This window comes from Equus caballus, chromosome 15, assembly GCF_041296265.1.
Source record: "Equus caballus isolate H_3958 breed thoroughbred chromosome 15, TB-T2T, whole genome shotgun sequence".
Classification (NCBI taxonomy): Eukaryota; Metazoa; Chordata; class Mammalia; order Perissodactyla; family Equidae; genus Equus; species Equus caballus.
The window spans coordinates 15,728,979-15,752,720 of NC_091698.1; the positions used below are offsets into that span (position 1 = coordinate 15,728,979).

The 23,742-nt window shown below is 56.0% G+C and overlaps 1 protein-coding gene across 3 annotated transcripts in view; it reads right to left on the reverse strand.

Annotated features, from left to right (window-relative positions):
* Nucleotides 1-13,421: 13,421 nt before the first annotated feature.
* Nucleotides 13,422-23,742, reverse strand: part of SH3RF3 (SH3 domain containing ring finger 3) — a 344,795-nt gene continuing 334,474 nt past the window's right edge. For all 3 annotated transcript variants that reach the window (XM_023618447.2, XM_023618448.2, XM_070234980.1), the window contains one exon: nt 13,422-16,542. In XM_023618447.2, the coding sequence (XP_023474215.1) occupies nt 16,374-16,542 (169 nt within the window). In that variant the 3' untranslated portion in view covers nt 13,422-16,373. The remainder of the gene's footprint in view (nt 16,543-23,742) is intronic.

Genomic DNA, 23,742 nt, shown 5'->3' on the forward strand with positions numbered 1-23,742 from the left:
TATATATTTTTCTATCCTGGAAGTTATTTGCTAAGGATGCTAACAAGGTCCAATAGAGAAACAAACTGCTGGGCTGAGAACCCAGCTCTAGAGCGGGCATGGTGAATCCACAGCTCGACAAAGCACCTGCCTCGGCAGCAGGTCCTCAGCGTGTTAGCTTGTTCACTTCTGGTCCGTGTTTGCCTCTCTGAAGTGATAAAATGAGACTGAGACGCAATGCCAGCCTTCCCTCAGTCTTCCCCAACTTCCCTTACAGAACATGCGCTCAGCCAGCTTCTGCGGACCGTGGAGCGGCAAGGACATGTCTATCTTAAGGAACCTGAGCCCACCCCGTGCGTTACTGTAGGCTCCTGAGTTCACCCCAGAAACAACACGATGTGTGTGGGATGGCGGACCCATGGCTGTGAGTGTGCTCCTGGAGCCCACAGTACACACACGGTGGGTGTCAACCTGAGCTGCACATGAGGGCACCTGGGACACTTCCACCCCAGACCCTAGAATCAGAATCTCAGGCAGGGATGCAGCATCGGGACATTAGACAGCTTGCAGGTGATTCCAGCATGTGGCCAAGGGGGAGAATCGGTGAGAAAGGAGACATGAGGCCGTGGGCAGACAGGTGCCGAGTCCCAGGGGCAACATGAGATCACCGCGCCCTCAGAGCGTGCCCACAGGTGGACCAGGGAAGCAGTCGAGCCCTGGGCCAGCCCCAGACTTGTCAAAGCCCGCATCCCCACACCTCAAATGGGCTTCAACAAGGACAACAGCCAGGGTCTCCTGGGCACTGTGGCACAACACCTGCAGGCTGTGGTCTGCACTGACCTGTCTGTCCCTCACTGAGGCGGTGCTGTGACGCCAAACCTGCGGGCTGTGGTCTGCACTGGCCTGTCTGCCCCTCACTGAGGCAGTGCTGATGCCCCGAGGAGAAGCATTGAGCAGAGGTCCTCCGAGTTCTCAGAGTAACCAGTTAATGATAACAACCCCATGAAGCTTTGATTGAACCGGTACTGCATTCTGGGCACTGTGGTCCCTGCTGATCAGGGGCAGCATGGAAACAAATGTGCACACAGATGGCATCTGGGGCTGGTGTGTGGCAGCTGGGCTGCAGGGGACAGCAGTTTCCAGAGGAACGTTAGGCTCATCGGGGCCTCTGCGTCCCTTTGCACATTCCGTGACGCATTCCAAGGCTTCACCTCAGGGAACCCACCCACAGGGCACAGTGGTTCTGGCTGGTTCTGGGCTTGTGAGGCATGGGGCTGGCATTCCTAGAAGGCTCTGCTGGGTCAGCAGAACCTGCCATCACCGTTTCCCACATCACGAACTTCAGGGGCTCATTGAGCAGAGGCCAGGATCTCTGCAGGAGACTCCAGCAACTGAGATCCATTTTGACTGATGAGGAGCAGTGATGAAGTATATTTTGCACTTAAAAAAGTTATCATGGGAAAATAATTGGACTGTCTTTTCTGGAAAATGCAACCACTGTTGAGGAGATCTCCTCTGCAGGGAGGAAGCAGGAACGTCCATTCCGATTTGGCGAGCTGAGGACTCTGTCCTGCAGTTAGCTGTGTGTGTGTTTTGAGGCTGGGGGCTCCCGTAGGAGGTCAGCCACTACTCCCACCCACAGGAAGCCTTCTGCTCCTTTCTGGCTGCCCCGGGGCTGTGAGTCATGACCGCCTCAGTCCCTGAGCTGTCCAGGGCAGGCCCTAGGGGTGTGGAGGCAGGGGCAAACCCATGTGCTGGGCAACCAGGAGGGCCTGGGTAGCCTCTCCTGTGAAGGCACTTTACCAAGATTGTGCCCCTTAGTCCTTAAACCTGAGAGTAGGTCCATCATGTCCACATTTTCAAATGTAGAAGCTCTGGCCTGAGGTAAGTACTTGAACTTGGTTCTTTCTAACCCAGGAAAGGCCATGACATGAGCTCTGAATGAAGGCCAGTTGGTGCAGGCTGGTCCCACGGCTGAAGGGACCACTGTGGGGGTTGCCAGGGCTCCAGGGTCTACAGGCTGTCAACGTCAGTGTCCCCAAATGCCATCCCTCTGTGGGGGAAGGAGGAACCCCAGAGGGGAAGCAGGGAGGCAGCCCGCTGCCTTGAGGGGTCAGGAGGGGAGTGCCTGGTTCAGAGGGTGCTTCCCACATCCCTTGGCCAGGGAAGATCGCTGACTGTAACTGTCCCCTTCAGCCAGAGACCCTGGAGCTGAGCAAGAGCGCAGAGCAGGAAGCAGGTGGCGAGGCCGAGCGCAGCTGCCCTGGCAGAAGCCTCTCTGCCACCGGCGGCCTGCTGCAGGCTGGGAGTCTGGCTGAGGGGGCAAGGGGCTTCCTGGGGGCTTCAGCGTTCCAGAGTCCCACAGTGGGGAGATGGGCATGAGACCAGGGCTACAGGAGAGGCTGGGAAGGGCGAGCCGTGCTGCTAATGGCTCCTGTCGTCTGGAGAGCACATGGCTCCACAGCAGCCTTGGGCCATGGACTGGCACTGACAAGGCGAATGGGTTGGCACTGAGCAGGGCGTGCCCATCCCTGACGCCCTGGGAGGAAGTGCCAGCGTTGTCCCCATGCCCAAGGGCTGCTGGGCTCCCTTCTCTAGCCGCTACCTCCAAATCCTCTTCAATTCGCATGTAGGTCATCTGAGGCAAGCAGTCTGGAGCCACAGGTCCTGCCGAGCTCGCCAGCACTGGCCACTGGATGCTGCCGAGCTTCCATTAAGGCTGTTTCCCAATGCCTAGAGAACATCTTCCACCATGGGCCACTGTGCTGAGCCAGATGTCAGGGCCGAGTGCAGATCCAGGCCCGGGGGCAGAGGCATTCAGTCCTGGAGGCCATCCATGATTTCCAGGGCAAACATCACCCCTGGACTCACGTTCTACCACCGGGCAGAGTGCTGGGTGTGGGAACTGCAGAGAAGCCGTGGGCTCTGCATTCCAGGCGTCTCTGGCCAAAGTAAGTCAAGAGTCTGGGGAGAAGGGTGCATGTGAGAGGCAGAGGGAGGGGAAGGGGTGGGTATGGTGAACCTGGAGAGGAAGAAGCATCTGAGGGAGTGGCCACCTGTCTCTGTGCATGGCCTGGCTGAGGCTGCCCAGGCCCGGGGTGGGGAGGAGACATCCTCTTCCCCACAGCCAAGGGAGTCAAGCTGTAGGCTTCATGAAATGCAGTAAAACTGTGAGAAGAGTTCCAGACACGGATTGGGCCCACGGCGACAGAAAGAGCAAAGCGGGTGGAAGGAATACTCCGGTCCTGCTGTGGCCACACCCAGGACCACTGTGGACGCCAGCGTTTGTCCACTCAGGCTGGGAGAGCAGAGATCTGGGCCCAGGCAGGAAGCACATTCCATGCCTGAGGGCTGTGGGTGGAGGTGGCTGCACATTGGGGAAGTGCCCACCGCGAGGGAAAAGGGAGAGCCCTGTGGCCTGCCCCTCCCAACAGCTGCCTGGCCAGCCCAGCGCCGGGCTGGTCCCTAGACGCGGCCTAAGTGTCCTGAACTTAATTTGGACTTGAGGACTCGAGGAGGTCAGAGCTGTTCACAAGTCTGAATCCACTAGAATTGGGGGTGGCAGGGCTGGACAGGGGAACGGGGCGGCTCACACACCCGGGCTGCATGCTCCTGTGGTTTCTAATGTGGTTCTCTGAATCCAAAGCAGATGCTCCATATTCAGCAGCTCAGAGCTGTACCGATGCTTGCATCCACAGCTGAGTTATGAGTCGTACTGGACTCTGGGAGCAGCCAGCCCAACATACGGGCGCTCCCAGGAGGCGCGTGAGTGTGGGATCTCACCCAGGAGTGTGATGTGGGGTTTAGGGTTCACACACATCTCAGAGCCGTGAGAGCACTCTGATGGCGGAGACAGAAGCTGGGCGTGCTGCCTTCCTGAGGGACGTGTGGAGGTGTCCAGTCTAAGGCCCTTCTCTTGTTCTCACTCCAGGTGGAGCAAGAACCGACCTGGGGCTGCAGACTCACAGGGACAGGGGGCCCACAGGCCCGGGGCATGCCAGGCTTCCAGGTGGGCTGCTTGCTTTTCTAGGATGCGCTCATCACCAGCAGGCAGGTGTCTGGCAGCCCCACTGAAGGAGGAGGGAGTGAGCACAGGACGTGCTGTGAGTGAGGGCTTGGTCTCTGGTGACACCCACTTCCCTGTGCCCCTGGCCACATGCTGTGCAGCTCCAGGCTGGCCCTGGGTGAGGGAGTAGAGCACAGACTCCTTAGCTGCCCTGGTGCTCTTCCTTCCACGTGGTCCTCCTCTAATCCTCGCCCAGTGCAGGAGCGCTACAACGAGAAACAGGAGGGGTGTGTGTGTATGTGTTGGGCAGGTGTGGAAAAATGGGGTCTGGGGGCTGAGATGGGGCTACTGCGTCAGTGCTTTCTTCTGGGCGGTAACTCCAGGAAACAGGTGTGGAAGACCCGGAAGGCCAGCCAGGGAAGAAGGGCAGTCCCAGAACTGTCCCGTGGAAAGGGAAGGGTATCCACCCGCTGGTTCCAGGGGGCACCACTCCAGGTGTCCCCCACAGGTGTAGGTGCTGTGTAGACTCCCGCAGGCTTCCCCTCACTGGGGTGACAGAAAAGCCCCAGGTCACAAAGGTGCAGCCAAGGGGAGGCGGGGTCGAGTGACAATCACCAAGGCTAGTTGCCATGGCAATGGCTGAAGAAAACTGGCCCAGAGGACAGGGGTAGGACACAGAGGGTGATTTAGCTTTCAAGAAGCACACTGCCACCCTGGCTGGTGGCTCAGGACAAGAGGGGGGTGGGGTTGGGGTATGGTGAGCAGGTGGGTCTCAGGGTGGAGGACCTCAGGGAGATGGACACGCGGGGCGGCTGGAAAGTCAAAGGCGGCAGCATCGAAGGCTCTCTGAGGGTTCAGCCTGCTTGCCTCCCGCAGGGCCGGCTTCTCACCCTTTCTTAATCAGCCTCTGCAGCCAACCCATCTCACACAGGGCCCAGCATGCCTGCTCCTGCCTCCACTCAGCACAGCCCCTCCAGCCAAGGATTCTTGAGAAACACTTGGCGCAGAGATAAAGAAACACACAATGGAAGCTAAGGAGCCCAGGTGGGGACAACTGCAGCTGACTAGGAGGGAGGGTGAGCAGCGGTGATATTCAAAATCCTTTGCCACCGGCACAGAAGAGAACAGACCCTGACCGTCACACTGGGCCAAGGACATCTGGTGGGACTGTCCTGGTACCTGGGCACACCCAGGACTGGGGCAGATAGATGACCTGGGGCCGCAGGTTAGGAGGTGACAGTGGCAGCCAAATGTGGAGACTGGCTGGACATTAGGAAGAGGGCAAAGGCGGCCCCTGACTCTGCCTGGACGCCACTAGTCGAGTCTAAGAGCAGGTTAGGGGAACGTGCAGGGTGCCCGTGACATGTAGAGGGGCCATGTCCGCCAGCAGTCAGGTCCTGCGACTCAGCTCGGGAGAAGGGAGGCTGAGGCACAAGGGAGTCCTTCAGTCACAGACGGCATTTCAGATGCCAGGAGCACTTGAGGCCACCCGAGGATGCATGAGGAGTGAGGAGCATGGGACCCCGGGATGCCGGGCAGGCGCCAGGTGGAGAAGGATCAGAGAGTGTCACAGCCAGAAGTCAAGAGGAGAGTTTCCAGAACAAGGGGGCACCTCACAGAAAGAAATGAGACAGAGCCGCTGAAAGAGGGAGGGACAACTCACCTAAAATTGGTTCTTATGTTGACACTGATGTCACCCCAGTTGATCATCACATGCGATGGGGCTCTCGGAGGTGCAGGTTAGGTGGAGGCCCCCTGTGGTCAGGAGTGGGTATGGGCAGGCGCGGGCGAGCATGTCAAGGGCAGACAGCCCCATGCAGCCTTCCTCTTTGTTTTGGTGGACTTGGCAGCAGTCAGGTCATTGTGGCAAAGAGCGATGGTTCATGAATCTGAGCCTCAGACTGAGGCCTGGAAGAAGTCCAATTCTGCCCTCTGCCCTCGGCCCCTGAGAACCCAGACTCTGTCCTGTGTGCTCAGAGGCTTCCCTGGGGGCCAGGGCCTGGGCAGCTCTGGAGCCTCCTACCTAGCACTCTGGTGACACTAGTGGTTATAAGACTTCAGAGTGGAAGGCCAAGACCTAAAGGGATGGGGGTCCAGCCTCTGCTTCTCTCTCCCACCTCACCCCTCAGCTGGGCTGACTTCCTTAGGGTGTGGTCCTGCCCTCTAGACACTTAGAGTGATCCCAGACATGGAGATGGACACCCAGCGTCCACGGTGGGCTCGCTGAGCACTGCAGAGCCAAGAGGACCCCAACGGCTGTGCACTCTGAAGAGTCCTTGGAGGGGCAGCTAGACGCCACTGCTCCCTCAGGGCATCCGAGGGGCATACAGAGGAGAGATAGGAAGTAGGAGCCAGCATGGGTCCTCAAGGCCCTTTCATGGGAAGGAGCAGGGTCAGCTCCTTAGAGGCGCATGGAGGGCCGACCTCCGACCTCTGGCAGGGGCACAAGCGTGGGCCCCGGGGGGCAGGCCAAGCATCTGCACTCTGTGCCAGCCTGAGAGCAGGGGCTCTTCCAGCTCCTGTGAATCTCCCTGGTCGTCCTCCTCACGGGGGGAAGGGAAGCCAGCGAGTGTCAGCTGGGGTTTGTCTAGTCAATTCCATAGAAGAGAACTGAACAGCAGATGAGGAGCCCTGGCCCCAGCCCCATGGGGGTCACACAGCCAGCGGAGGAAGATGTGGGGCTGGAACCTGGCCCTTGGCCCCGAGGGCCCCGCCCCTGTGGGCACTGGGAGCCAAGCCTGCCAGGGTCAGGATGTCGTCTTTGGGACCAGATTGCCCGGGCTTGAATCCCAGCTGTACCACTTGGTCACCTCCTGAGGTGAGCTGGTTAACCTCTCTCTGCTTCAGTTTCCTCATCTATGAAATGGGCATGAAAACAGTTCCCGCCTCCTAAGGCTGGTGTGAGCACAAAAACAAGACAACCCTGTAAAGGATCAAGAACGGGTCCAGCAGAGTGAGCACTTAATACTTCATCCACACTCACCGTCGCCGCGGACGAGGACGCAGCAGGATTTGAGGCCCAGGTACCCTCACCGTCCGCATCGAGGCCCCCACGCCACTGCTCTCTCCCTCTGTCTTGCATTCAGGGTTCCTGGAGGGAAACTTTTCTTGCTTTGGTTGTGCGACCCATTTGGAGCTCCCACTCACTTGCCTGTGGGCATAACTCTTGCCCCTGCTGCTGTTGCTCGAGTCCCGCTCCTGTTCAGACGGTGAGGAGGGGTTTCGTGGCACACAGCATGGCCAGCACTGTGCCGGCTTTGCTGGCTGCTTTGTTCTGAAGCAGCGTTGGGTGCTCAGAGCCTCTGGTCCCGGCCAGGAATAGAAATGCGCCCCGTGATCACCGTCAGCATCTGGGCCAAGCATGACCCGGCTGAACCGCTGGGGACTAGCAGAGGGGGAGGCGTCTGGCCTCCCGTTTCAGTAAAGGTGAAAGTCCCTCACCAGTGTGCAGAGAGGGGCTGCTGGCAACCAGCAACCCAGTGGTCTTCCAAGCAGGGATCCTGAGGGGCCATGATAGTGGGGATGGTTAACTTCATGTGTCAACTTGGCTGGGCTAAGGGATGCCTAGAAAGCTGACAAAACATTATTTCTGTGTCTGGGAGAGTGTTTCTGGAAGAGATCAGCATTTGAATTAGTAGACTGACTCGAGTAGCTCGCCTCACCAACATGGGCTGGTGTTATCCATTCCTTTGAGACAGAATAGAACAAAAAAGCAAAAGCAGGGTGAATTTTCTCTCTCTTTTCTTGAGCTGGGATGCCCATGTTCTCCTGCTCTTGGACATCAGAGCTCCCGGTTCTCACGCATTCCGGCTCGGGCTGCGTTACCCAGCAGGCTGTCCTGGGCTCCAGCTGGCAGACGGCAGATGGCGGGCCTCCTCAGCCTCCAAGATCACATGAACCAGTTCCCATGATAAACCTCCTCTTATACGTCTCTGTATAGGATGCTGTTGGCCCTGTTTCTCTGGAGAGCCCTGACTAACCCATGGGCCCCTGCTGGGAGCCTGCTTGGGCATCCTGCAGCCCTCCCCTCCTCCCTCTTTCCAGTCATGTAAAGAAGTAACTGTGTGAAGGGGACAGGAGCGGTCGTCCCCTAGGGCATGTGGAGAGCGCCCTCCTTGGCCTCCACAGGCTCATTTGGGGGCCCTTCAGTTCTGCCCGCTTCTCTCCACGTCCCTGTGCTGCCCTAGGCAGACACCATACCTCTTTCCTGGACCTCTGCAGTAGCTTTCCCCACTCACACAGTCTATTCTCTACGTTGCCGACAGAGGGAGCTTTAAAACACAGACATGGTTGCCCACCCTCCCTCTTAGGATTCTTTACAAGTTTTCTCTTGCCTTTGACCTAGAAGACTGAGCCGGCTTCCTGCTCATTCTCACCTCAGTCCTTCCTCTGCCTCTCTTCCCCTTCTCCTCTGTCTCAGTTTTAGCCAAGCTCTCTAGAGCCTCGCTGGGTATTTCATATGCTGTTCCCTCCACCAGAACATCCTCTTTCACTCTCTAAAAGTGACCTGCCATGCTGTCCCCCACAACTGGATGAAATTCTCCTATGACCCCTCCACACTTTGCGCTGTAGTAATTATTTGCCCAGTAGCTATTGTCTAGTTATTTTATTTAATTTAACTTTTGACTTCCTCATTACAATGTGGTCTCCATGAGCATACGCACTATTATGGGCTGAGTTCTGTGCCCCCAAAATTCATATGGTAAGGTCCAAACCCCCAGGACCTCAGAATGTGACTGGACTTGGAGAAAAGGTCCTTAAAGAGGTAATTAAGTTAAAACGAGGTAATTGAGGTGGTCCTAATCCAATATGACTAGTGTCCTTATAAGAAGAGGAGAATTAGACACACACACAGAGGGAAGACCGTGTGAAGACACTGGGAGCAGACGGCCATCCACAAGCCAAGGAGGAAGATCTCAGAAGAAGTCACCACTGCAGACCCCTGATCTTGGATTTCCAGCCTGCAAAACTGTGAGGCCACGAATGTCTGTTATGCATGCCGCTCAGGCTGGGGCCTTTTTTGTGCAGCAAACCATTCCAGGCACCTGAACTCATTTACCCCATGTCTACAGCACCGAGCACAGTACCTTCTGACTGACTGGCCAGGACCCCACCAGGCAGAAGCTGCAGGGGCTCCAGCACCTCGGGCAGGGCCACCCTGCCTCCATTGTCTCTGTGATGTTGGGCCTGGCATAAGGAGTCTTAGGAAACAGCTGTTGGGTGAATGAGTACAGGTAAGAGGGGAGGGAGACGACGCACAGACGTAGCAAATGTCCTTACACGACCTTACGAGATGGGGCCCATCCTCAGGTTTCTCCTGGCAGAAATGAGCCTACCTCTTTCCTGGGCAGGAGTGCACTCCTTGCCTACTCCATTGACACTGCCCACTCTTGCCCAGAATCTCCAAGCAGAAGACAGCGTGAATGTGGTCCATGAGTGGGCTGGATCCCTCTGCCAGGGGCTGACCAAGCCTGCTCCCCTCAAGCACTGTGCTTCCCAGGTTTGCAGTTACTCATTCAAAGCCAGCCTTCCTTTCCTGATCGCCAATTCCGCCCTCCTGCCATGTCTGTCGGGCCAGCCCGGCATGTGTGCATGCTCTATCAACGTGCGTTCTCCAGTGAACGGGTGGATGCAGCCTGGAGCCATTGACGGAGCGTGGACGGGTGGCTTTCCTCCACAACACTGCCTTCCTACATCCTGGCTTCTATCTGGCTCCATTTTTTAGGACATTGAGAAAGAAGACTTCCTCTAAACTAAGACTTCTTCTCCATATTCATAATTGTGTCCAAGTCCGTGAATGTTTCCTGTGGAACTTTTTCAGATCTGGTTTTCATATCTCATCTTCATAAATATGGTATGGTGACCATCTGATGGTCCAACTTCTCAGCCTTTGCTGGGGGGTTTCTGGGGGCCGTGTCTTGAGGGGAAGCAGCCCTGAGGGCTGGGCATTTGCTGTTCTTACCTGACCAGTCATATCTCCTTCCATTGTGCTACCAGCACTATGCGGGTGTCCTCTCATCTTCACTCTCAACCATGTGGTTTGGGCCGGTGACAGCTTAGGGACAGCCTTTATCTCAGACCCCTTCAGTCAGCATATTCCTGTCTTCTGTCCACAAAGGCCAAGTTAGGGAGATTAACATGGACCCAGGCTGAACCAGTGGAGTCCACGGGTTTTGGATCCCAGGACTTTGACTGGGACCACTGAGAAAGAGAAGCTCTCTTCCTGTGGTGACGGCTAAGATGTTGGTTATCCTAAACCTGCTGGTGACAATATTGCCTTGATGTAGGGAGAGCTTGCCTGAAAAAGGAGCCAACATGGAGCAAAGCAGACAATACTCGAGAATAGCATGTAAGCACCCAGATGCAGCTGTGCCCGAAGTAAAATATACCTTAACCAGTTTCTTAGTGGATACGCTGTGGGCACTTCAAGCAGGATGCTCTTCACTGTGTGGGGTTATTCCACACATTGCAGGATGCTCAATATGCCCAATCCCCACGAGCAAAATGTGGGTAATTTCCCCAGTCATTGTAACAACCAGAACCACCCCCATCATTTCCACATATCTCAGATGACCACCCTCAGCTTTTCAATTACTTGAGTCAAGAATTTCCCCATTTCACTTATTCTAGCAGGTTTTTTGACATTTTCAAATGACAGGGCCCTGACTAATGACACTGTCACAAATTTCTGGGTATCTGGGATTTACTCCTTAGCACACCAGCTGATCTTGGTGTAGCCTGACAGAGCACAGGACTAGTTCAGGGGAGACCCAATGACAGGCCTCGGCATGGCAGGGCCAGCCTCAAATGTTGGGCGACAACAGCTAGATCTGAGCCTAGCAACTCCGGCTCACAGGACCAAGATGCACTCCCTTGTGGGTGGCCAGGTGTGGCCTCCTTTGAGATATTAAGGAACTACTTGCAAGGACAAGAGGAAATGAGAAGAGAACTCCAGCAACACGTTCAAATAACAAAGATCTTGACAAGACCCAGAGAGATGGCCACGGGCTCTGGCAGGGCCGGGGCTGGAGCTGGCTGCGGGGGGAGGGCCTCTGGGCCTCAGCAGCTTCGTCTGAGCAGCACAGGCTTTGTGAGGGGATGCTGTGTTCTCCCCCGACATGCAGGGTCTGAGCACAAGGAGAGACAGCAATCTCAGTGGTGGAAGGGACTGGTGAGGCTCTAGTCCTTGTTCCCTGTAGTGTAGGCCCCGGTCGGGCTTCCTGAGGTACGGCTCAGAGCTGGCCGCTCTGGCGAACAATCGTCCACAGCTCCCGCACCGGGAGCCAAGCATGACTCCTCCTGGCATCAGGTGTGAGGCCCAGCCTCGCTGTGTATGCACGTGTGGGCCTAACCACATACCCGGCCTCGTGCTGCCTCCGTTTCTCTACCTATGAAGCATCTGACAACAGTGCCCACCTCATGAGGGATTTAGTGCTGACAGAGAGTGAGTGCTGGCTGCCAGAACCATCATTTGAGGATTTCTGCTGCATTCAAGAGAAAGCCAGAGACTGGAAGTCAGAAGCCCTGGTTCTGCCATTCCTTTAAGCCAGCGCTAATAACAAACTTCTCAGAGTCTCTATTTCTTATCTATAAATTGGGAATGATAAAGACCACACCTCAGGGATGTTGTGAGGATGAAGTCAGATAATATTTGTGAAAATACCTCATAAATAAAGATCTGGGATGGTATCTCAGTCCCCCATTTGGAGAGCCCCTAGACACTGGCCTCCCCCTTTTAGAAGAGCACACTAGAGAGAGACTCACCGAGGCCTCCAGCAGGCCTGCGCCCTCTTCCGTGAACACTCACAAGGCTCTGTGCAGGCGCTCCTCCCAGATTAGCCTGCCTCACTCCCAGCCAGTTGTGTGTTGTCTCGGAGGCCCGCTGAGAGCCGGTTGCCCTCTCCCTCCCTGCAGCGCCCAGCATGGCTCTTCATGGGGAAGTCTAAATGAAGGGCCGGCCTGCTGAGCGTCTCCCCTGGGAAAGAAGACCCAACGTGCAACCAGTGCAGACACGCCACCTGTCAGTTACTGGCAGAGATGCATCTCCTGCTCACAGAATTCACAGGGACTGAGGCCTCAACTGGAGCCGCAGCTCACTGGTGGACAAGAAGAACGTCTCTGCGACACGAGCGGAGCAGTCGAGCTGCCCTGCCTAGCACGCGGTTCTGCCTGTGGGTGTTAGCCCCGAGAAGGGAAATTGGTACTGCTTGCTTAGTGAGCACGCATTAGACCACTGGGAGTAGTTTCATGCTTTGAAGGTAAAATGGCACCAGGCCTTGAGGGGTTGCCATATCTAATGCCGTAGCCAGGCTGTCCCTGCCCAGCTGGTTTGGCTGCACTGGCCACCGCACCCTGTCCTCACAGATTGTGATGGGCAGTGAACTGCCTACGTGTCCTCTGGCCCTCTCTTCCCACGCAGTCATGCTTGACATAGTATTTCTATAGAAGGGCATGGGTTTAGCACCCAGCTTTTAGAGTTGGCTAAGTAGACTCGAGTTTGGCGTTCCACTGAGCTGTGTGCTCTGAGGCAATTCATTTAGCCTCTTGTAGCCTTGATTGCTCACCTAGCAGATGAGGACAAGAGCCCACGCCTGTTGGGAGATGCCAGTGAGCAGCAGTGTGCCTCCTTCCCGTAGTGCTGGGCCTCTACCCTCTCCCCCGTACACCCCACACTGTGCTACTTAATCTTAGACAAGCTCACTTCACTTTCCTAGAAGAGCAAAACGGCTCTTTGCTGAGCTCCTTTGGCTCAAGTGTATGCAGGATAGTCAGCCTGTTTCAGGAGACACTCTGACGTGTTTCAGGTCTGTGGGGCAGGCCTCCATCAGGGTCTGTCCAGCTGGCTGACTTGGGACAGGCCCACCTTTCTGGAGGTCAGTGGCCTCCTGAGGTCCCTCCTGGTGGTGGATTCCAGGTACCCTCCACCCCATGCTCCAGAAAATATCTCCTCATGGCTCAGGCGCCCGGAGGGCCAGGCATACAAGGGCAGGGTCGTGAGTGTGGTCAGGTAGGTCAACACCAGGCACTCTTGGTTGACAGGGACTTGAATAACTATTGACAGAAGACATTTTTCCACAAGAAAGGAAGTGAGTCGTCTGCAGAGGTTACCCTCCCCTCCCTGGCAAATGAGCCCCTGGTGGGGAGCTAGAGGGCCTCCACGGTCTCAAGCCTGGCCAGCCTGTGACTCAGGCCTTGCACCCAGCCAGCAGATCTCTGGGATGTGCTGGCCATGGCTCTCGGCAGCCCACCATCCTGACACCGACCCTGTGTCCCCCACGTGGAAGCCCTCAGAGGTGGCAGGTGTCTGAGCCAACAGGCTGGCCTGTGGAGACATGGGATGGTGCCTGCCTGGTTCTGATCCTACCCAGCCGGGTGTTTCTGCTCAGGCCTCCCCGCCTCGGCACCCGTCTCACTGCTCCCACCGTCCAGACGCAGGGCCTCTCCACGTTCATTTTTATTTAAGGACTCAGAAGCACAGGCATCACAGTTTGTTATCACTGTCAATTCTTCCAAAATCACACACTGACATTTGTGTATAACAAAAACATGGGGCGGGGGTGAACTGTGCAAAGTACAATTTCCCAGCCACTCGGCTGAGTTTGTTTGGGGCACCAGCGCCCGGCATTCACACTGAGAGGCTGCCGGGGAAGTGCTTGCCTACCATCTCCCCATTCTGCTCCTGTGGCCTTTTGGTGGCCTGAATGTCCCTGTCACCTCAGTGTCCACTGACCTCACTCAGTGGTGGCTGTGAACTCTACGTGCTTCTCAAAGCAAGTCACCTTGGCATCCAAACGCCACGGCACCAACAAGGTGTCTAAGTCCCTGGACCAGGAGGGACCGTGAGGGTTTCCGGCAAGTGTTGGTTTCATCTTAGGATCCCAAAGAGTGTGTTCTTCCAGGCAAGATGGCCTGAAGGAAGGGTCTAATTCTGCTGCTGCTCTCGTCTGGGTGTTAAATGGTCCTGAAGGCTGACGAGTCTGACTGAACGTGTTTGAAAACACTCAGCCTAGAGCACAGCGGCTGGTCGTGCACGTCCCTGCTCTCTGGGAGTTGGGCACTAGCTCCAGGAGCCCTGCACGAGAGGATGCCCTGGCGTTGGCCAGGCCTATGGCATCACTTTCCCTCCCGAGGCAGTACACGCCCACCCCTGACACTGCCACGAGAGGGCCAGCTGATGCCTCACAAAGATGCCTGGTCTCTTGCCCCAGCTCTCTGCTCAGCGGGTGCTGGGCCCCAGGGGGCCCCCTCACCACGGTCCCCAGGCTGCTCAGCAATTCCCACCCACCATGAGCACCATGCGGGCGACAGCTGGGAGAGAAAAGGAGGTCTAAGTTAGTATGCTCTGTTGCTTGGTAACTGCCGTTGTTGAAAATAAAGAGACTTTCCTTGTATCTGGGGATTTGAGTTAGTTCTGGTTTCACCGGAGAACATGTGTCTCACTCAGTGTGCTAATCTGTGCGTGTTTTTGGTGAGGACATGACTTTAAACATGCACACGATTTTTATGCTTGGTAGGCAGCTAATGTGCCAACCAATGGCAAATGCCTATCTTCTGCTTGTCATTAACTCAGCGCACAGGGCTCCTTATGTTTAACCTGGACTTTGATTCAGAACAAATTTCTCGAGTCTGTTAAATCTATTATCATCTGGAGAGAGAAAAAGAGCCTTTCTTTAGGCATGATCCCACAGTGTGGTAGCCACCTGGCAGTAACAAACAGCCAAGTCACATCCCAGTAGGACTCTGAAAACTGGCGTTCGTACTTCAAAGGCATCACGCCAGGCCAGGGACCAGGTTTCTGGATTCTGTTGAATCCGTAAAAACCAGCGAGATTCTATGTTACCAAATTTATTCAGCCTAATTTAAACCTGAGTGGTTTTGTAAAAATACAGAGAGAGGATTTACAAATTGTGACTCTGAACTGATGAGAATGCGTTCCTAAGGTGTGGGTCTCTTGAGAAAGAGGCCGCTTGGGATAGGGCTCCTCCCGCCAGCGCTGTGGGGCGCGAGCAGCTGGGCTCGGGAGGTCATTCCATGGACTCCACGCGGGGGGCCGAGGGTCCCCGGCCCGAGTGGCCTCCTCCTTGTCTCTCCTTCCCAGCTCCTGGGGCCATGCGAGTCTGCAGCGACGCCTCAAACCCCTGTTAACCCCACTGCGTCTAGCGTCCAGACCAAAGTTTGCACTGCGTCATGGAGGAGGAGTTACTTATAAAAAAAAAAAAGAAAAAGGACAGAACCTTCACAAGGTGACAAATCTGAACTGTGGTAAAAACTGTACATTTTGATAGTGGGAAACCATATGCTGATAATGCTAATTGTAGTCATTCTCTCTAAAGCAATAAAAGGAAAATTCTGCCTTCCTAGGCTGGGGTCGACCTTCATGTTCTTTTAACTGCCACACAAAAGGCAATTATAGTGACCTTCCCTCAAAATGTTTCCAGTCCTTGAGTAATAATTATCACTGTCTAGACAGAGCATGGGGCTTTGGTACGTTTTAAAGAAATCAGCTTTTTCCAAACTTCCTCCAACCACCTAATGGACTCCCTCTTACTCCGTGGAGCACTAGCCGACACTGTGAGGGGAGCACGTGGGCTTTAAGACTTCTCCAGGATTCATGCGGCACATGTGAAAATTCTGCCCATTTGATGTCTCCTCAGACATCTCTGCTTCAAGCTCAACCGAGTCATTACTAGTTTTACAAAAAGGCAGCACCAGATGTGTGAAAAATAGGGAATGTATGGCCTATTAGAAATATATAAAGTCTAACAGCTGTGCATTAAAAAGATGTAAGAAAGAAGCAATGCAAAGGGACAGTGGTGGCGAAACACAAACGCTGCTTAAACACCGGCAGGAGACAAAGCCAGTGGACCCACGCCCCACGGGAGCTGCGTGGGGCTTTCCCAGGACTGTGCCGGTGACGGCCCCTGTGCCAGGAACACCCTGGGCTGAGGAGCCAGGCGGCAGGTGACTGAGGTATATAGAGAGGTGATGGAGCCACGCGACCCCACAGGAAGCCCGGGGCAGCGGGCAAAGACGTTCTCCAGGAGCTCTGGGCCCTGTCCCCAGTCCTGCCAGAGCTTCCAGCCTGGCCCAAGAGGCGCCAAGAGCACAGCAGCTCTGTGGGACGTCACAGCCGCCATCAGCCGCATCAGCATCTTCTTCCCTTTTCAGACATCTCTTTACAGTTCACAGAGAGGGAGGCGTTCCACTGGCGAACCCAGGGTGTGCTCAGTCGGGGGTTTGGGCAAAAGCACAACCTCCAGGCCAGGAGCTCCCACCCCACCCAGGGGCCCCCGGTGCCTGGGAAGGGCCTGGGCCCCTGACGCAGCAGCTCCCCCTCCTCGTGCCGCGACTCCCGGCTCGGCGCCCAGTGTGCGGGCGGGGCGCGTCCTCAGAAGCTCTCCACGAAGCTGCCTGGGAAGAGGCCAGTGCGGCCGGTGCTCTGCAGCGTCCCCTGGTACCAGCCGTCCTCGCGCTTCTTGTGCACAAACACGACATCCCCCTCCTTCAGCTCGATCTCCGCCGCGCTCTGTGGTGGGTAGGAGACCACCACGCGGTACCTGGGGGGACACACGGGAGGTGGGTGAGCCCGACCCGGATAGGCCTGCCCTCGCCAGGCTGCCTGCAGGGTTTCTCTCTTCCTTCTCCTTTTCCTTCTCCCTCTGATGTAAACTGTTGTAATTCAGGGCTACCACTTAAAAAAACTTCTACTTATCTTTATTTTTAATTTTTCCAAAATGTTTTAATTAAAAAAAATTTTTTTTAAATAATTTTTCCCTTTGGTGTCCTTTTGGACACCCATCTATGCAGCTGGAACACTTGTGCCCATGCTGCAGCCCCTCCGTGTGGGTCTCCCCCTGCCTCCAGCCCACCGCGGACGGCAGCCTCCCCAGGGGTGGGTGTCGGGCAAGGGCAGGACGCTGGCCATGTCCTCGCTCTGTCCAGTCCTGGGTGCACAACCCTAGACTGGCTGTCCTCACCTCCTGAGGCCAGGCAGGTGAGGACACCTCTGGGTTAGCTGTCCCACAGCGCGTGGGAGGGCACTTGGACCCCTGTTGGTAAACGGTCACTCTATTTACATGTGCGGCAAAATCACCAGCTGTTGTGGCCTTAGCGCCGGAGCGAGGCCGAGTTCTCACGCATCTCCCTCCTGCCAAGCCTGGGCCTTCCCCGCAGCCTCGGAGGCCTCCGCAGAGTCCCCATTTCAGATCAACGGGACACAAAATCCACCCAGAGACAGGAGTCCTCCTGTGGCCGAGGCCAAGGGGCGCTGCGGCCGGGCTCCCCGCAGGCACAGACCCCCAGGGCCCCTCTGGGCCAAGGCAGGTCCCGGAGGTGGGGGCGCCAGGCTCCCCGGGTCTGAGAGGAGGGCCTGACCCTAGGCCAGCACCTTGTCAAGGATCCAGAGCCCGCGGGCCAGCACAGGGCAGGCCTGACAGCCCCCAGGGGAGGCCTCGAGGGGCCCTCCAAAGAGCAGCCCTCTGAGCCAGCACCGGGCCACCGGCCGCCCAGCGCCCCCTGAAGGGACCCGCAGGGGCCTGTGCGCTGCAGGCAGAGCGGACCTGCCCCTGCCAGGCGCCAAGGCGGGCGGGCTGGCGGCGGGCCGGGCGTGGCTGTCTCACTCCAGGAAAACCCCGAGCGCCCGAGGGCCAGGGCCGAGGTGGCACGGTTGGCCGGCGGGGCCCAGGCGCTCAGTAACGACTCCGCGATGGCCCGGACAATGTCCCCAAGGGACGCCTGGGAGAGGGTGCAGCCAGCAGTTCTCTGACCCATGCCCGCGACCTCGCCACCGTCACCCTGCACGGTCTCTCCCCAGGGTCTCCCCCCCCCCAAGCTCTCCCTCACTACAGTCTCCCCCCACACGCTCCCCCACCACGCTCTCCCCCACCTCTATCTCCCCCCACACGCTCCACCACCACACTCTCCCCCACCTCTATCTCCCCCCACACGCTCCCCCACCACGCTCTCCCCCACCTCTATCTCCTCCCACAGGCTCCACCACCACACTCTCCCCCACCTCTATCTCCTCCCACACTCTCCCCCCACCACGCTCTCCCCCACTTCTATCTCCCCCCACCACGCTCCGCCCCCACAGGGTCTTCCCCCCCACGCTCTCACCACGACCCACGCTTTCACCCACCATGGTCTCCTGACACCGTCTCCCCACATGATCTCCCCAGCAGTCTCCCACGGGCCCTCCAGGGTCCCAGCACTTGCCTCTCTTGGGCTCCTTGCTTTACCCTCTCTCCTCTTTTGCCTGCTGTCCACTCAGCAGCCACACAAGCGAAAACACAAGGTGGAGATCACCGCACTCCTTTGTTTAGAACGAGCCAGTGGTTTCCCATCTCTCAGAGTAGAGGCCAAAGCTGGGAAAAGTCGTCTGTGTTCCCAGTGCCCTCGGAGCACCTCTGTGCTGCTTGACCTCCCCCTGCTGCGGCCCTGATGCCCCGGTCAGGGATCCTGCGCTGGCTGCTCCCTCTGCCCTGAAAGCCCTTCCCTGTCACAGCCACCTCAAGCCTGCCCTGCCCTGCATGTCCCCGGAGCACTCCTACCCTCGCAGGCCCGGCCAGCACCTACTTACTGCACTTACTGCAGGTCTCCCACCCCATCAGGCGAGCCCCTGACGACGCAGGGACTTGCTCCTCCTCTCTGCTTGTGCTCAGTGCCAGGAAGAGGCCTGCACACAGCAGCAGCTCAGTAACTCTCCTGTTAGCACATGCTGGAGGGGAGGCTGGGGACCTGGGAGGGGGCTAGTGGCTTGAAGGGTAGAGTCTCTGTCATTCCTTCATATGGAAGAGGGCTGCAGCCCTGATGGGGAGAAGGACCCTGACAGACTGTGTGGGCGGCGGGCCTGCGCCTGGGCTGACCTGTATCAGGGGCCACCCTGAGGCGGCCTTGCTGTTCCCCTCTGCCCTGGCAGTGCCCAGGCTGTGGTCCTGGCCCACTAGCTGGGTGGAGAAGATGGGAGAACACTTTACCCTCAGTCTTCTGTGGGCTCCCAGCTGGCTGTGAGAGCCTGTCCCCGGTCCCTGCCTCCCCTCATCGGCCACAGCCAGACGAAGGGCCCCTGAAGGAGAGCATCCAGGGGTCCTGGCAGCGGGCTGTGCTGAGGGCTCTCAAGGGGCTCTGCCTGTGGCGCTCTGACCCAGGATATCCTGGGCTTTAAGAAACTAGGACATTCATTATAAAGAAAAGAGCTCCTAAGTCAGATTTCTCAAACTTCGCCCATTGGCTTCAGGGCCCTGGGTCAGGTTCCTGGGCTCCATCCTGGACCTATTTGAGTGGCTCTGGGGGAAGGGGCCAGAGAATGTGGATTTGCAACAAATCCTAGGGTGAACATCTGCACGCCGGTATCTGACCATTGGGGTGCTGAGGGAGACCTCACCCCTCCTCAGCCCCACCTGCTCCCAGGGCCTGTGGGGCCAGCCTGTAGAGGCTGGGGCAGAGAACCCATGGTTTTGGGCAGCCGGGGTTGGCGCTGGGGCTCGGGATGACGCACAGGTGGAGAAGACCAGGCCCAGACCTGGGGAGCTCACGGCCCCAACTGGCCCCAGGCAGTGAGAGCAGGGCAGAGAGGCAGGTGGCTCCTGAGGCCCACCTGGCAGGCATGCAGTGTCCTGCTGCCCAGGAAGCATGGCTGGCTAGGCGCCCTAAGTGTCTTGGAATGGCTGCAGGTGCAGGAGTGTTGGGCCAGTCTCCACCACTGTCCCCGGGTGCCAGATGCTGGCATTTGGGGTATGGAGGAGGAGAGGAAGGAAAGCGTAACTCCTGCCCTGCCCCCAGCCCAGCTGCCTGCCGGCAACTCCTGCAGGAGGACAGATGGCTGTGGGGACACAGCAGCGGCCTGTGAGATCAGCCAGCCCTCACACAGACCGTGCCATTCCCACAGCCCAGCACTCGGGCTGTGCGTAGGACCACCAAGACCAGTGTTGGTCCTACTTGTGGCTTTCTGCCGTCCTCCACCTCCTCTCCAAGCATCTGCCTCCTTCTCTCAATTCCCCAGGGAAAAAAAGGCAAAGAGTGTGATGATTTCTCAGACTCCGAACACAAGTTTTGGCTTTTGCCTCAACTGCCAGATGTGAAACAAACAAGCAACTTTAAAAATGTAATTTGTTAGGGGGAAAAAAGCAATTTGGTGCTTCTGAGCAATTCAATGATTTAATGAGTCCAGATGGGTAATGTGGGTTGAGTGCATATGAACGCACATTCTACGTTTCTGTCCAGATCATTCCAAGACTCTGATCATTCCGACTTCCTGCTGCATGAAGTATCTGATATTCCCTGTTATAGACACAAAGACCAGTTGAAGAGTTAAGGACGGCAGCTACTCCTGTGTCATGATTGTGATGTCGTAAATCAGTAAGAGACTGCTCTCTGCTGTGTTAAGGGTCTGTCAACCAAGCTACTTTTCAGACATAAGACTTGGGGGAAGCAAAAGGCTCAAAATCAGAGTGAATTCTTACCACTGCTTATTGCAATTTGCTTTCTGTGTGAGGTCTGGAGCGTTCTCCTCCTGTGTCATCTGCTCCCCTCCCTGATGATGGGGTCACGAGGGGACGCTCTGGGTGGTGGGTTTTTCACAGCACTTGCTTCAGCACAGCTGAGGAGGCGTGCTCTCCGAGCTGGTGGAATGTGGTCATCACAGAACAGTGTCCACCAGGAACTTGGAAGTGATAATGATACATCTATATCCTGGACAGTGAACTCTAATATCAACACGGGTATTAGTTGCCTATTGGCCTGTAACAAATTTCCACAAACTTTGGGCCTGATACAGCACAAATTTCTCATCCTGCCGTTCTCTAAGTCAGACGTCCAAGACAGGCTCACAGGCTGAACTCAAGGTCTCGGCAGGGCCGCATCCCTTCTGGAGGCCACGGGGCAGCAGGCATTCCCTAGCCTTTCCCAGCTCCTAGAAGCTGCCCGCACTCCTGGGCTGGAGGCCTCTTCCTCCATCTTCAAAGACAGTGAGGACGGCTGAGTCCTCACGTGGTGTCACTTTGACTTTCTCTTTGGCCTCCTTATTCTATTATGAGGACACTAGCGGTCACACTGGGACTGCCCGCATACTCTGGGATCGTCTCTCCATTTGGAGTCAGCTGGTTAGCAACCTTTATTCCATCTGCAGCCTTAATGCCTCTTCGCCATGTAGGGTGACACAGTCACAGTGTTTGGGGATTAAGGCCTATACATCTTTTGGAGCCATTATTCTGCCCAAGAAGACACATAAAACATCAAAGAAAAAAACTTTTAAATCCTAGCAAAGCCAAACAACTTACAGGTCAGCAAGAGGTGAGGATGGATAGACTGAGTGTGTGAACATATGGGAAAAAAGACTGTGCTGATCAAAAGGAAGGAGAGCGTACCAGGCAGCACTGGAGGCATCATCATATCATCTTATCATTATTGTATATGTTATATCATATAATATTATTATACACATCATTTCATGTATTACTGTTATCGTTGTGTCTGTTTATTATGCATTCATAATTTTCCAGGTATTAATCTAGGTGTTTTACAAATACTGTAACTATCAGGCAGGTATTATCATCCCCATTTTATATGTGGGGGCACTGGGACCCAAAGAAACGAAGACACTTGTTTGGGGTGAAATGGCTGATAAGTGTGCCTATTGCTCAGAGCCACTCTGCACTATTGCCGGGAGTGAGGAGGCAGGCATCCAGAGGATGGGGGCGGCTGGCCTGAGAACTCAGCCAGACCTGTCCCAGGTCTGCATACCCTTGCCGGGGAGACAGGGCATTAGACAGTTTTACCTGGTCCCATAACTACACCCCTATTGTGAGTTACCCAAGAAACTTCCAGAAACTTGGCTTCCTGCACACTGTCAACAAGGCGTGAGTATGTGCAGACTGCCCAAGAGTTAGGCTAGGGAGGGACGATACTTGCACTTCGTCTACACATCATGGTGTGGGCTTGGCTCTTACAGGTGTCTGGAATGGGGCCTCCAGGGAGCTGACGTGCAGGCCGGGCCACCCCAGCTGGGGACCTTCCCCACGTTGCTCTTCTGGGTGGCCTCCCACCACAGCACCGTGCAACCTGAACTTCCTTCCTCAGAGCAGATGGGAGAGCACTCCTCTGTCCTCTCAAATCCTCTGGAAGAAACGGTTACACCCCAGGGAGTCTGTACACAGGAGGCGCCCAAAGCCCAGGCTGGGCCAGCCAGAGGGAGGGCCACTGATCGGCATGTGGTGCTGGAAACCTGGAGTCTGAGGCTCCGCCCATCCTTCACTAGTTCCCACCTCGCCATCGCAAAGTGGCCTTGCCCACAGCAGGCATCCTCAGACACGTGGGGCTCGAGGCATGCCCGGGGCCTCCGGGGCAGGGCTTCCCGCTGCAACTGCTCCCCTCGGCTGTGAGGTGAGTTTGTGGACAAGCCTGCAGAGCCCAGGTCCAGTGCTGTCTGGGGCCACCCACCTGAGGAGGAAGGCTTCCCACTGCCACGTCCTCAGCTCCCACCTGCCTGCGCCCAGACGCGAGAGACCTGCGGGCGCCACTGGGCAACGGCAGGTGGCGTCCTGGGGCTCATTAGGCAGTCGCTTGATTTCAGGCTGTGTTTGGAAAACTCTCATCACTCATGAGCTGTGCTGGGAACAAGGAGGGCACCACGAATCTCTGGGTATAATAACCCCGTGATTAGATGAAAGATTCAGAGCGTGGGAGTAATTCCATGAATTTTCTAGTGAATCATAGACAGCCATGATTTTTCAGAGTAGGGTCTTTTAAGATCTTTTACTGAAGAGTTTGAAAGTTGAGGGATCTGGGAAAGGACAGAAACCTAGGGGAGACATGGGAGCAGGTTAGAAATATCTAGAAGTCTGTCATTCTCAGGAGCCACCCTCTCTGTGACCTGGGGGGGAGGGACTCACATTCAGAACTCAAAGGCAGCTAGGGCATGATCCCATGGAAGTAAGAAGGTCCTGGAATGGAAGAGCTGCCCAAGGTTGGAGGGGGCTCCCTTGGGAAGGGAAGTGGGGCTGGGGGAGAGACAGAGAGTGTGTGGTGGGTGTGGTGTGTGGTGGGTGTGTGTGGTGTGTATTTACGTGTGTGTCATATGTGTGTGTGATGTATGTGGTTTTGTGTTTATGCGTGTGGTTGTGTGTTTATGTGTGTGGTGTGTGTTTGTGTGTGTCATGTGTGTGATGTATGTGGTTGTGTGTTTATGTGTGTGGTGTGTGGTATGTTTATGTGTGTAATGTATGTGGTGTGTTTGGTGTGTGTGTAGTGTGGTGTGTGTTTCAGTGTGTGGTGTGTGTGGTATATGATGTGGTGTGTGTTTACGTATGTGTGGTGCGTGTGCTGTATAGTGTGTGTGTGTTTATGTGTGTGATATATGTGGTGTGTGTGTAGCATCTGATGTGTGGTGTTTATTTATGTGTGTGGTGTATGGTTATGTGTGTGTGTGGTATGTGTTTATGTGTGTGATGTATGTGGTGTGTGTTATTGTGTGTGTGGTGTATGTTTATGTGTGTGATGTATGTGGTGTGTGTAGTATGTGATGTGTGGTGTGTGTGTGTGGTGTGTGCCTGTGTTTATGTGTGTGATGTATGTGGTGTGTGTGTAGTATGTGGGGTGTGTGTGTGGTGTGTATTTATGCGTGTGTGTGGTGTGGTGTGTGTTTGTGTGTGTGGTGTATGGTGTGTGTAGTATGAATCCAGTCTTCTAAGGGGCGTGGGGACTTGCTGCGGGCAAAGCACTTCCCTGTAACGGGCCCAGCCCTGACCGGGGGGGCTTGCAGG